Source organism: Ochotona princeps, chromosome 1 (assembly GCF_030435755.1).
Source record: "Ochotona princeps isolate mOchPri1 chromosome 1, mOchPri1.hap1, whole genome shotgun sequence".
NCBI lineage: Eukaryota > Metazoa > Chordata > Mammalia > Lagomorpha > Ochotonidae > Ochotona > Ochotona princeps.
In genome coordinates this window covers 33,276,309-33,290,700 of record NC_080832.1, presented here as the reverse complement: position 1 = coordinate 33,290,700, position 14,392 = coordinate 33,276,309, and the positions used below count along the sequence as shown (strand labels likewise).

Below are 14,392 nucleotides of genomic sequence, written 5' to 3'. Positions count from 1 at the left end.
AAGAGTTACAGAGTGAGAGAGGAAGAGAGACATCTTTCATCTGGTTCACTCCCGAAATGACCACAAAGGTCAGAGCTGAGTCAGTCTGAAGCCAGGGGCTGGGAGCGTCTTCCAAATTGCCCACATGGGTGCAGGGACCAAGGATTTGGGCCATCGTCTGCTGCTTTCCCAGGCCATTACCAGGGAGGGAGCTGAATCTGAAGTGTAGTAGCTGGGACTTGAACTGGTGCTTATAGAGGATTCCAGCACCACAGACTGAGGCTTAGCTTGCTGTATCACAACACCAGCCCCAATTGCCTTTGTGTTTTGCTCAGATCCCAATATAGAGTAGAATGAACAAAAAGAAAGAAAAGACAGCATTTTTACTTATAGAATGTCTGATACATTTTACAGTGCCTCTTCAGAATCACCTTGTAATCATTTCAAGCTGTTCTTTCTTGTAGGAGGGTATATGAGATCCTCTTGATAGAATATAGATTTTCATTTCTTTAAAATTTTCTTTCTGTGATTAATAGCACTCATACTATCCTCTAAACCAGAAATGGCCGTTCGAGTATTTATAGTGTCATTCACTGGCAATGCAAATTATCAAGTCAAATTTAGCCTGCTGCAGATTTAGTCAATGTGGAGTGTCATGTACAGCAGTCCTGGCAGGGCCAGGTCAGGTTTCACAAGCCTGGTATGGTCCACAGGTCACATCTTGCCCACTCTAAAACTAAAGAAAAGAACATAAAAGACAAAAATGTAATTGATTTAAGGTTCAAGTCATTTGCATATTTAATGTATCCTGACTAGGGGGGAACAAGGTAGACCCTTGGTTGGGGAAGTTGCTGGATGTGAGGATCCTGAGATACAAGGATCGTCTGTGCTGGTGACAGGAGCGCTGCGGCCTCGTACAGCAGCAAGCACACTAACACTGAATGCGCTGTCGGGAATGTTGATTTCCTTTGCGTGGTTCACAGGAATGCTGACGTCGTAAGATGTGAAGGACCATCTAGGAGCTCAGATGGAAGGAAAGTGAACTAGATGGGTCATTGTCCCAGCTGGCGTCTGGTCCCTCTTCTATTTAGAGACAGATCGATGTGTGTATTTTCTATGACATCAGGTGCAGGTGTGCACTTGGAGGCGGGTGTTCCCTGGGAGTCCTCCTTCCTTGGGGAGGAAATGCAGTAGCACTTGGAAGATGCCTGTGGGAAGCAGATCCACCGCATTAGTCAGTCTCTCTCCCAGTTCTCTCATCAACCCTCCTGAGGCAGCCAAGGCCCTGCGTTGGGGTGCTGGAGGGAATACTCTCTCTCTTTTTGTGAAAAATGTTTGTGTTGGAAAGGCAGATTTACAGAGATAAGGAGACACAGACAGAGAGATCTTCCATTCAGTGATTCACTCCCCAAATGACCACAATAGCTGGAGCTGAGCTGATCCAAAATTAGGAGCCTCTTCCAGGTGTCCCATACAAGCACAGGGTCCTGAGGATTTGGGCCATCCTTAATTGATTTCTCAAGCCACAAAGACGAAGCTGAATGGGAAGTGGAGCAGCTAGCTGTAAGGAGTCCTTTGTAGTTCAGTATGCGTAGGCCTAGGAATTAGATAGACCAGGGCAAGCCGTGAGCAGATATGTGACTGCTGCTTATCTTCTCAAGCTTAGGCACTCCAGCCTTATTGCATGCATAGGAACTCCCAAGCTCTTAGCTTGCCAACTGCCTGTGAAACATGTGAAGACCTGAGTTTTGGCCGAGCTGTCAGGTGAACCTTTGTAGTTTTCAAGTGCTAATCTGAGGATAAGCAGAAAGTCAGCCATCTGTAAGCTAACTGCCCCAATTCATTAGGATAAACAATAAGACTGTTAATTATGTTACTGCATCTCTGATCCGTTCCTGTTTTTACAAGACCCTCAGACGTATGTAATAATGTATTGGAAGAAACCTGTTAAAACCAGTGTCTGCGTTTTAATAGTCATTTACCCGCTCACTTTAGAGTGCATCAAGTCCCCTGGTCCTGTTATTAGTCTTAAATCTTGTATTTCTCAGTCTTTCAGCGCATGTCTTTCAGTCTTGTTTTTTGCAGGATTGTTGAGCGTTAGAACACAACAGCTAGCCAGTGGAGCTGTCATGCCGGCTTCCCTAGATGTCTTCTTAAAACTTAGTGCACTGGCTTGTTTTTCTATTAGAATAATCTCTATTTGAGGGATAGAAAGAGTCGTGTTATATGGTTAATCATTATATACACATATATACTTGTTTATCATATTCTGTAGCTTGTCTTTGAACTGAAAGAGGTATGTTGTAATGGAATTGTTCTGTTCTTTTTCTCTTGATCTATTAGTGCTGCCAACTGTCCTTATTCAGAAATCAATTTGAATAAAGACCGTATTTTCCCAGACCGTTTAAGTGGTGAGATGCCTCCAGCTAGTCCATCATTTCCAAGAAATAAAAGGACAGACACAAATGAAAGCTCTTCATCTCCTGAGATCAGGTAACTCAAGTGGTACTGTTAGTGTTGTTTAGAAGCACTCTAATTGAAGGGGGGTTCCTGTTTTAGATATTTTATGTTTTAATAGCAATATTTTCTTATGGGTTCTTAATAGACCAAGTATTTTCATATGCACTATTTTCATTAATTATAAATATGTTAGTTGTACTGTAAGCTTGGTCATTTAGTTGGAATTGCTTCACTGCAGCACATGGGTAAAAATCCAGGTTTGTTTGAGGAACCTTTAAGGCAGTGTTGTGTGCCCTTTTTTCTGAGAATGTGATTGCAAGGAAGAGCAGATCTATGAAAAGATGCTCCTGGATGCTTAGGTTTCCTAAGTTTCTTTTAGAATGTATTTTGAAGCCTGAGGCAGCATCACTCTTCTTTTTTTATCTGAATAGGTTTTAAGTTTAATTATTATGGATGAATCAGGTAGACCTTTGAATCAGTACCTGTGATTTTGAGGCCACAGTGATGTTTTTGGAGTAATGGCGTTTAGTTAGCATCATCCTTATAGAAAAGCAGTTATGTTCTATGAATTATGGGGAGAACTGTAATTTCTTCAGTTGCTAACAGTGATGGTTTTCTTGTTATATGTAATACTTCGATTATGAACTATGTAACAAACTCATTTATCAAATTCCTAAAATGAGGGTCATTTGAAGAAACATAACTTACAAGTGAAAGTTTTCCATTCGGATCATTATAATTGCGGATAAAGAGTTATAAACAAATACCCACAATTTACAATTTGTTTTTTTTTTTTTTTTTTAAAGATTTTATTGTTATTGGAAAGCCGGATATACAGAGAGGAGGAGAGACAGAGAGGAAAATCTTCCATCCGATGTTTCACTCCCCAAGTGAGCCGCAATGGGCCGGTACGCGCCGATCCGATGCCGGGAACCTGAAACCTCTTCCAGGTCTCCCACGCGGGTGCAGGGTCCCAAAGCCTTGGGCCGTCCTCGACTGCTTCCCAGGCCACAAGCAGGGAGCTGGATGGGAAGTGGAGCTGCCGGGATTAGAACCGGCGCCCTTATGGGATCCCGGGGCTTTCAAGGCGAGGACTTTAGCCGCTAGGCCATGCCGCCGGGCCCTAGAATTTGTTATTTTTTTTTCTTTTTTTTTCATTGGGAAGTCAGATTTACAGAGATAAGGAGAAACAGAGAAAAAGATCTTCCATCTGCTGGTTTACTCCCCAAGTAGCCACAAGGGCTGTTGCTGAGCTCTAAGGTCAGGAGCCAGGAGCTTCTTCCGGGTCTCCCACACAGGTGCAGTGTCATGAGGCTGTGGGCCGTCCTTGACTGCTTTCCCAGGCCACCAGCAGGAAGCTGAAAGGGAAGCAGCCCGGATATGAACCTGTACCTACATGGGATCCTGGCATGTGCAAGTCGAGGACTTTAGTCACTAGGCTACTGTGCTGGGCCCAGTTTAGCATTTGAAAAGTTGGGATGTCACTCCAAGGTACCAGTGAACTCTTGAGGGCTGGCACTGGCCCGCTGTCAACTTTTTGGTTAAGTGGGTCCAGTGCCTAGGGCCATAGACTTCTCACAGCAGACAGCGGTGACTCACTCATTCCAGTGAGTCTTACTCTGATAGAAGTATGTTCATGGTTTGTGTGTGTGTGTGTGTGTATCATTAGCTGTGATTAAGGAGACAATCTCAGACATTTTAAGTTTTCTGTAGTAACTGCACATATTTCATGTTGAAATATTTTTTAAATTATGTATGTTTTTATCTTATATTATTTATAAGACAGTGAATTCTGATTTGCTGTCACTTCTGTCCATTTTTTCCCACTTTCTTTGTAGAACTTTTGTTAAATGAATGGGCTCAAAAGCACCTACCTTTTTTTCTAGGGTTTCCACCGAAGCCTTTGTTCAGTGGGTGGGAAGTGACCCAGGCAGGACTCAGTCACCTACATGTGATGTTGACATTGTGTGTGACTACTCAACCTACCATGCCACAGTGCCAGCCCAAGCTTTCTCATTTTTTTAATCAAATACTGTTTCCATTTTAATGAGCACTCGAAGTGATCCTTAAAGCTGGCCTTGAGAAGCAGTACTGGGTATAAAAGTCCCCTTCTCTGGAGCAGTAATTCACGATGTGTTACCAAATGGGAAATGTTGGGCATCCATCACACATTGTCATTTTCTCATCAAGTCTCTGACAGCTGCTTGTAATTGCATCCTAAATTAGGAACTGTCTCTATTAAAATCCACTTATTGTGGTTAAGTTCCCTGCTAGGCATAACCTCAGAGACACAATAAAGCATTTTTGTAAATGCCTGCTAGTTGTTCATTATACTTGATAAGGCAAATGCCCACTTATTAATTAGGCTAGTGAAAAAATTCAGTCTTTTATAGGCCATTAAAATGACTGCTCAAGTAGTAAGACCAGTGTTTCCACTCTTAGAATTCATAGAGCACTTGCAGGAAGTGCTATCATCAATCTGATTTCTGTTTTTCACACAAATCCAGTTTTGTCGGTGACTCCAGAGCGGCCAGTCTGTACCCTACTAAACAGATGGGAAAACTAATTAAGATAAAATATGAAACAGTAAACATCCATGTATGTATTTACTTTGTACATCTGTCACATCACATTAAGTAGAATAAAATTGATAGAGATCCAAAAGTCCTTAAATATTACACAAGTTCATCGGTAATCTTGATGACTTTGGCCTTGCTACCCAGGCTTGTTGGCCTGAGAGCTTGGTGTTGAAGCCAAGGGTCATTTGGGGTGGCAAGTCTTTGGCAGAGCTGGTTCTTCCTTCTTGTTGATAGACTGCCAGGCATGAATCAGGAGTTGTAAGAATTTTTCAGTATTCCAGGCCTGTTGTGGTATAGTAGGTTAGGCAAAGTGGCCTGTTACAACACCTGCATTTTATACACACACACACACACACACACACACGAATATATATGTATGTATTTGCACAGTAATTCATATCCCAGCTGCTCCCTTTCTGATCTGGCTTCCTGATAATGGCCTGAGAAATACAGCAAAAGATGGCCGAGATATTTGAACTCCTGTGATCCAGGTGGGAGACCCAGATGAAACTTCTGGCTCCTGATTTTGGCCTGGCCCAGCCCTGGCCACTGTAGCCATCTGGGGAGTGAGCCAGAGGATGCAAGTCTCCCTCTGTCTTTCCCTGTAGCATTGATTTTTAAGTGAATGACAGATTGATGAAAGCCTTAAATAAATGAATGTTCCAGGCCTTAACAGTTTAATTCAGCTTTGTATAGTTATTTATGTGTACCGAAGAGAAGCTCAGTTCAGTTCAAACAGTTCTAACATCAGCCACTGTGACACCGAAGCTACCATTCAAAGGGTAGGGGTAGGTGACTGTGTTATTGTTATGTGCTTACAAAGTTGCAGCGGTGCCATACCTAAGAGGGTCTTATTTTATCTGCTTGAATGTCCCTAACTGCTGACTCCGTAGACTCTTGCATGTTGAGGAGGCAAACAGTGACATGGGTTCTTTTTCCTGCAACAAAATCGGCACCAAAAATAACTGTCTCATTCTTGTTCCGATTGATCTCTATTTTTCCACTGTCACCTTATTGACGAGGCCTTTTCAGTTCACAGGAGAATTGACTTACTAATTATTGAATGATTTTTTTCTGCAGAATTTTTCTTTGGTATCTTGATAAGCAAGTATTCCCTCAGATCCCTTCATTAACATATGCTGCTTGTGCTAAATTGAAACTTAATAGGTTTGTTAATCAAAATGTCTGAGGTATTAAGCCCTGTTTACCCCCTCTGGGCCGTGTTGGCAAACACATGATTAAATAATACTGTTGCTGCCATGACATCTCAAGGCATATGATTTTTAAAACCCTTTATTCTCATGTTAGCCATATTCGTAAGTTTGAATGATGCTGATTTTTTCAGCCATGTTTTCTGAATCCCATTCAAAGATGGTGACCTTGTCCTGAAGCTGTTCAGGATGCATTGGGGAGGCTCTTCAGGTACCCTTCTTAATGTCCCTCTGAAGGCTAACTCCTGAGAATCCTAGTCTTTGATCTTTAACCTGTGAGTCACCTAAACCCATAAATATTTTTAAGAAAGAACCCTGAAGACTTGCAAAGAGACATCTTTTTCACATTCAAACAGGAAGAATTATATTTTTCACCACTCTTCCTGGTACTGGCTGTGTCCCTGCTTGTTACTGGGCAGACTAGTCCTTTTTCTTCCCACCAGATATCCTGTGAGGTTAACATCAGCTGTTTGAGAGACAGAATTGAAAGCAAGACATACTACAGATTGGGCTTTTTGAACCTAATCTGTGACCAGAGCCATCCTCCTGAGTGTGAACTGACCGAGTCTGAGCTTCCTGCCTCACATGGAGTGTGGCTCTACCTGCATTTCTTGCACTGCGGCTTCCCTTTCTGGCTATGGGGTTTTAGAAAGGTGGCTGAGATCACAGCATACTCAGATTGGGACAGAATAATTTAACCTTTTCATGTGCTTCCAGTATTATTTTTAGTAGGCTCAAATTGGTTGAAACATTATTGGTCAGGGATTATTTTCATCTGAAATATAAACAGAGGGGAAAAATACAGCTATATGTATTCAAGTGCTATCTTACTGTCATGGGTTTGCTCTTATGTTCTGCTGATATTACTGCAAAGTCTAATTAGCATATGATAGCAAGACATGTAAAATGTGACGTGCAGTTAATTACAGACAAAAAGAATCTGCTGATTCAAAAATAATATCTTTCCATTTGAATGGGTCCATATCTTGATTAAAAGCCAAAAGAGTATTCTTAGTAAGATTTCACTGAATATATTTCAGTTGAAGCTAAATAAATGTTAATCAATGGGTTCTTTTTTTTGGGGGGGGGGCGGGGTGTGCAGGAAAATCCTCAACACCATGGTGAGGAGTGACTAATCTTTGTGTCCCACCCAGCAAGATATGAGCCAATCCACGCCAGCTCTTTCCTATCAGATTTCAAGCTCTACTTTCTGTTGTTTGTCTATTTATTTTAGGTTTGTTTTTTTTTTTTGTTTGTATGATTGTTTGTTTGCTGTGAGGGGTTTTCGAAGCAATCCCGATGGTCACTGCGAGGGAGGGCGGGGGTCCAGAGGTGGAGCCAGGCTCGGACCAGAGAAAGCTCTCCTCCCTGGTCCCGAAGGACATTTATTGTTCTTCTGTGTCTGCGGACCGCTCAGGGCTTCTGGTTGTCTTTCCGATGACGTTGGTTTCTGCACGGTAGTGTTTGGACTTCTTCCATCCCCTGGGGAAGCTCCGGTTGGGGGTGGGTGACCTCAGAGTACTCAGCCTTCGAGGGCATCCAATTCCCTGTGGCCTCCTTGGCAGTTGGGATATAGTCCTTGTTGCTCGTCTTAATAGTTTGTGGTGAAGGTCTGGGAGTCTTCGTGGTTGAGATCCAACCTTCCTCCTTACCACCTGCTCCACTCTGGAGTGCCCCCCAGCTCCACGCACATGACCTCCTGTTAAGAGGTTGTCAGGATCGCACCTGATTCCCCCCTCATGCATTGGTATAGTAGTTTTATTGTTGTTTAGTGCCGCCTTGAGTCTGTTGTCTATGAATTACCAGATTTGATCTTGACAGGCTATATTGTACTTTTTCTCACTCTTTTTATGCTCCTGAAAGATTTCCCTGCACTCCCTCCCCATTACCGGTTAACATAGCGTATTGAGGGTGTAGTGGGTTTTACAGTTTTACGATGTAGATGTTAAATATTCTGACATTAATTGTTGTTTTATAGATTATATCGCGTTATCTTATTGCATTGGATACAGGTTGTTAGAGATTGCACTAATATTACAATATACAGGTACTATCTTTCAAAAAAAAAAATGTTCTGCACCTTAAATGTCGACAAATATCTTGTTAGAGTTACAAGCCAGTCTAGATTATCCTAAAATCTGCCAAGATCAGCAAAATTATACTTCAACACAACAAATGGCTAAATACTAAAATGAAATAGACACGAGACAGCTGAATGGTACCTTATAGCCAATTTAAGGTATATAGCAGCGGGTCCTGTATATAAACTAAAATTGAAATGTCAATGAGCTAATCATAGGTTGTGGTTAAGAACTTGCTTTTTTTTTTTTTAACATACTGGTTACTCAAAACTATGTCAATTCCATAATGTTGCAAATTGCTGTTGATGTTATATTGGGACTCTTAATTGACTGTGATGATATTCTACCAGCTCTGACTTCGGACCAGAAATGGTCTCCCCAAGAAACTGTTCAACCCATCTGGACAATAAGTAGCTGGACTCTCTGCTTGGTATACGTTTGCAAGGAAAGAATCTTGATTGAATTTGAACTGTAATACTGCATCAAGGTGGAGGAATCCACCAGGGGGGAGGGGCGTGGGGAGGGGTGGGGAAATTCCCAGAGCCTATGAAACTGTCACATAATGCAAAATAATTAATAAAAAAAATCAATGGGTTCTTAAAAATGCGAAAGTCACAAGGAGAAATTAATATATTTTAGACGCTTTTGCAGCTGCTTTTAGGTATGTTAGCTCATTCCATCCTCATAATGCCTTAAATGGTATAGATACTGTTTTTATATCTGCATTCTGTAAGGGTAGAATCGCTCTAGGTTACACTATGTAGTAGCGGCAGTATATCCTGGCAGTTTGGCTGTTCTCTGAGCTGTTACTATAAAAACAGTGTTAAGTACAATACTAGAAGCTTGTAAAGACTGAACAGGACTGAACTTCCAGTCAGGTCAATCCATTTGCAAAGACCAGTGGTTGGCAGCTCCTTCGTGTAAGAATCAAACACCCACGCCTAGATAGTATGAGCCTCTTCATGACTGAAATTGTTGATAACGAAAGATGGTGAAGGAGAGCAAGACAGGATGTTTTATGTTGAACAATACTATAAGCTTAAATATAGAATAAGGTATTTCCAGTTGTCTTTAAAAATGGGTGTGTCAGGAAGCATATCTATTAATGTGTTTGGCAGAATTTTGGTGTTCTGATATAATCTGTAATTGGAAAACTATAGCTAGAAAACCCTTTTGCTTGCAAAGTTGAATTTATCAAAAAATACATTCATTTTTTCAGCTAGAATTATTATAATGGAATTTCTAACCTTATAAATAAAATAATAAATGCCCGATTGAGTAAACAGTTGTTATTTTCGATAAAATATATAGCAGATTAGAATATGGATTCAGAGTATCATTCAGGACCTTACTCATGAAATTGAATCATGACACAAAAAAGACATGTTTCTTTGACTTCATATAACCAAGATAAGTAGTTCATCATGGAGAAATTCAAGTATAAAAACCAAGGAGCTAGCATCTAATTGTGGACGTAGGTACCCCCTGTGGCCTGGTCCTGTAGTTGGCATGTGGATATTGGCTTAGCCTCTTTGTGTCTTTCTGGTGAGATACACTGCAAAGCTCAGTGCTAACTTTCCATAGTATGCTTAAGCACTTCTCATGCCTCTGTGCTGGGTCTGGATCCCGCTGCGCTTGGGGCCGCTGTGCTGCTAACCCCTCTTGGTCATGATGACTGTTGCTGCAGATGGCCCGGAGGGACAGCTTTCCCCTGCCCTCCAGTGAAAGCAGAGGGTGCAGGGACCGCAAAGGCCTGAAGCACCGCTAATTTGAAGGAATTTGCAGTCGCAGAATTAGTTCAACAATCTGAAATGAAATATGCAGTAAACATTTCTTGTAGAGTCTTCATTTAACTGTGTTTGGTAAAGGTAAGTAACTGTTTATAAATTCCCAGGTTTAAATGAGCCCACCTTATTGAAATGTGGTGAGTTAGAATTGGAAAGGTGAAAACGGATCGTGCTTCTGTAAATGCAGCGCCACAAACACAAAAGCACATGCTTCTATTTGCTTCTCTTTGCCATGAATTACGGCAGAGCAGGGACTAGAGGAGATTTTACGATCAAAGATTTTGTTTTCTCTCTGCTTCTTCATCAAAGTGGATTAGTTTCTTAAGTTTTAGGAAATAAGGATTGGTATTGGTATTATATTTAGGTATAATAGCTCAAGGAAATACTTCTCATGCTTACGTATTATTACAGCTTTATTTTAACATTTAAAGGGATGATATGTTTGTTAAAATGACAAAAAGGAAACTGTTGTCTCTGTTTTTTTAATTGATTACATTGTATTATGTGATACAGTTTTATAGGTACTGGGATTCCCCCCCCAGCCTCCCCCCCATGGTGGATTCCTCCACCTTTGTAGCATTACCACAGTTCAAATTCAGTTGACATTCTTTCATTGCAAGCATCAACCAAGCATAAAGTCCAGCATCTTATTGTCCAGATAAGTTCAATGGCTTCTTGGGGAGACCATCTCTGGTCTGAAGGTAGAGCTGGCAGAGTATCATCCCGTTCAATTAAAAGCCCCGACATTACATCAGTAACAATTTATAACGTTATGGAATTAGTTGACATGGTATTGAGTAACCAATATGTTAAAAGAGAAAAAAAAAGAATATAAGTTCTGAACCACATCCTGTGACTTCTACATTGACATTTCAATTATTAGTTTATATACAACTGGGTTCTATACACCTTAAAATGGCTATAGATTACTATTCAGCTGTTTCATGTCTATTTTAATTTTGGTATTTAGCAGTTTATAGCGTTGAAGCATGAATTTGCTGCACCTGGCTGTTTTTCGGGTAGTCTATAACTCTAGCAAGACATATGTCAACAGTTTAGGTGAACAGTTTTAGGAGGGGTGTGCAGAGAAATCTTCAGTACCCCAGTGAGGAGTAACTAATCTTTGTTGTCTCTTAAAATAATAAAAAAAAAAAACAGTCACCATCAGAGTTTCTAGAAAAGTCACTGATTGGGAATTCCTTCCTTCCTTCCTTTTTTTGACTCTGACAATTACTATACTGTTCTCATAGGGTATTATTTCCAATATAATATGAAACAAATGTGGAAGTACATATAAATTAATTGTTCCTGGAAGCCTGCCTTTAACATGGAAATGTAAAGTATTAACTGCAGCACAATTTTTACAGAGAAGACAACACTTTTAACAATTCAACTCATGTCCTTTTGATAATTATTAAGAATATTGTGCTATTTGTTATTGTCACAGCTCCGTCTTACCACTTTGTATGGAAGAAGAGCCTGTGTAGCTGTTTAATTTGCTTTTCTCAGATTAATACCATTGGTTCTTCCCCATTTTCAGAAGAGCAGATCTTCAAGAATTGTGACAGGTTGTTGTTAATATGAACAAAGCCAGGAGCTCACATGTAAATGAGATGCCACCATTATGTCACATTATTATCATTTCAAATGGAGTACAAAGTAATGCCTTTGCAGTTAGAACTATAGAGCTTTATGCTTCTTTGGGATGTTTTGTTTCAAATGTGTTTGCCCTGTTTCTGTAAAACAGAAAAATATGGTCTTAGTTTTTAGGTAACTGAAATAAGTAACACTTGGAACAATGAAATCTCATAAATACAAGCTAAAAATAAATGTGTGGCAATTAGATACCATTTCCTAGAAAGTCGTATAGTGGATTTATTTTGAACCCTAAGAATGAAATATACTGGGTTAACAGTTTTCAACTCCTTGAAACTTAGCTTTTAAGAAAAGTGTAAGTAGTTGTGTACGTGTGTGGTTCTTCTTCTCTCTCTCTCTCTCTCTCTCTCTCTTTTAAGAGCCATTTTGCCCCTAGCTTAAAAAGTAAAGACTCAGTTATGTTTTTAATAGAACCATTCCCTTTCAGAGAATCCTGGCATGTTTAGGTGAGCATCAGGTTGTTGCTGGTCAGAAGAGGTGAGGTCAGTTGAGTGGTGGGTTTGACTGGATCGATGCCAGGAGCGTCTCTGATCGAGACGCATTCGCCTGGCCAGTCTCAGCCTCAGAGCCCAGTACAGAGCAGTGTTGTCAAAGCAGTGATTAAAAAGTACCATTGGCTTTGCTGCCATCCCTCACCATCCCATCCCCCCCCACCACCCCTTTTTTTTGTTTTTGTTTTTGCTTGAGATTTACTTTGTTTATTTGAGAGGTGTTACAGGAGAGAGAGTGAGAGAGTGAAAAGAGATCTGTTCTTTGGTTCACTCTCCAAATATCTGCATCTACCAGGGCTGAGCCACGCAGATGCCAGGCTGGGAGAATGGGACTCCTTCCCAGTCTCCCATGTAGGTGGCAGGGAACGAAGAACTTGGGCCATGTTCTTCTGCTTTTGCCAGGCAGTATCAGTGGGCTAGAGCGAAATGGAGCAGGCAGAGTACCAACGTGAACTATTGTGGGATCCAGCGTTTCAGGTAGTAGCTTAACTCGCTAAGCCACAACACTGAAGTCGGATTTTCTTCCTTTAATTTGAAGTCTTACCAAAAAGTATGCTTAAAATTCTTCATAACTATGTGTCCCCAATTGTATTTGAATTTTTGAAATGGCTACATTTTCCAGAAAAGTTCATTTTAATATTCTTAGCTTTAAAAATCTTCTATCTGCACAGTCAATGAAAATTGTTAATGAAAAGGCACATTTATAGGTGATATTAGTATGAATGACTTTGAAGAACTGTGTATCATTTCTCACAATTTAGAACGCATTGATTTTAAATTTAACTATTGAAATGCAGTTATGAATCACTTTGTAAAATGCTTCTTTTACACAATTATCAAAACCCCTGTTTTTCTCAGAGACCAGCATGCTGATGATGTTCAAGAAGACTTTGAAGAAAGAACGGAAACTGACATGAGGACATCACATGAAGCCAGAGGTAGCCATAAGTTTTCATTGTATTAATGGATAATTCTTTTATAATTCAATAATCGATATATAATTGGCACGCAGTAGCTGTTATTTATTGAAGATAAACTTCATCGGATTGCTTTGTTGTGTATCAGGGTGAGTACGCTGTGGTTGTGAGAGGGATTCCGCTGTGGGGTTTACAGAGAGAGGGGTAACTGGGACAGTGGCTCCAAGTATTTGGTGATTTAAGACTAAGGTTCAGTGTTGTTTTGTCAGCAGAGGTGTGCTGGATAGGCTGAGGGATGGCGGTCATTCAGGTCTCCGCTCCCCCACATACTTGCTGTGTGGCTGGCTCTGGACAAAGTATGTTTCCTGTTCCTGCCTCAGTTTCCTCCTGTGTAAAATGGATGTACTGTGCACATCACTGGATTATCATTACTAATGAATGCGTCAGTTCCTGAAGAAATTGCTTTTGGCAGTAACTAATGAGTGCTTGCTTTGTCATTGAGAAGTGATCATTGGAAACTCAGATTCACAGTAAAACCTAGGCGCTGAACCTTTCAAGGCCGCAGCATGTGATAGCATTTTCTTTTCTTCTTTTTTTTTTTTTTTTAAGATTTATTTTTATCACAAAGTCAGACATACAGAGAGGAGGAGAGACAGAGAGGAAGATCTTCCATCTGATGATTCACTCCCCAAGTGACCGCAGCAGCTGGAGCTGAGTTCCAAGGCCAGAAGCCAGGAGCCCTGAACCTCTTCCGGGTCTCCCATGCGAATGCAGGGTCCCAATATTTTGGGCCATTCTTGACTGCTTTCCCAAACCGCAAGCATGGAGCTGGATGGGAAGTGAGGCCACTAGGATTAGAACTGGCACCCATATGGAATCCTGGCGCATGCAAGATGAGGACTTTAGCTGCTAGGCTACTGTGCCAGGCTCATATTTTCATTTTCTATGTGCTTTTTATGTGGTGGATTAAGGTGTGACTTTATTAATGGAGAATTTATTAACATGATAAGCAGGAAACCTGTTTTTCATCTGCTGCTTCTTTTGCTATCTTTAAACATTTTTGTTTGGTTGATAGTAAGTGTATATTTTATGGGATATATTGAAATATTTCAACACATTTATGCAGAAGAAAAATATCAAAATGAAAAACCAGCTTTTCCGTTTCTCTGTCTTTTCTTTGTGTCTGGAGCGTACCCCTTCTCTCTTCCGGCTCTTTATACAGTGTGTGCTC

At 40.7% G+C, this 14,392-nt stretch overlaps 1 protein-coding gene across 9 annotated transcripts in view; it reads left to right on the top strand.

Annotated features, from left to right (window-relative positions):
- The window catches only part of L3MBTL3 (L3MBTL histone methyl-lysine binding protein 3), a 107,773-nt gene that overhangs the window by 77,556 nt on the left and 15,825 nt on the right, over window positions 1–14,392 (top strand). For all 9 annotated transcript variants that reach the window (XM_058675983.1, XM_058676089.1, XM_058676041.1 and 6 more), the window contains 2 exons: window positions 2,323–2,472; window positions 13,103–13,182. In XM_058675983.1, the coding sequence (XP_058531966.1) occupies window positions 2,323–2,472; window positions 13,103–13,182 (230 nt within the window). The remainder of the gene's footprint in view (window positions 1–2,322; window positions 2,473–13,102; window positions 13,183–14,392) is intronic.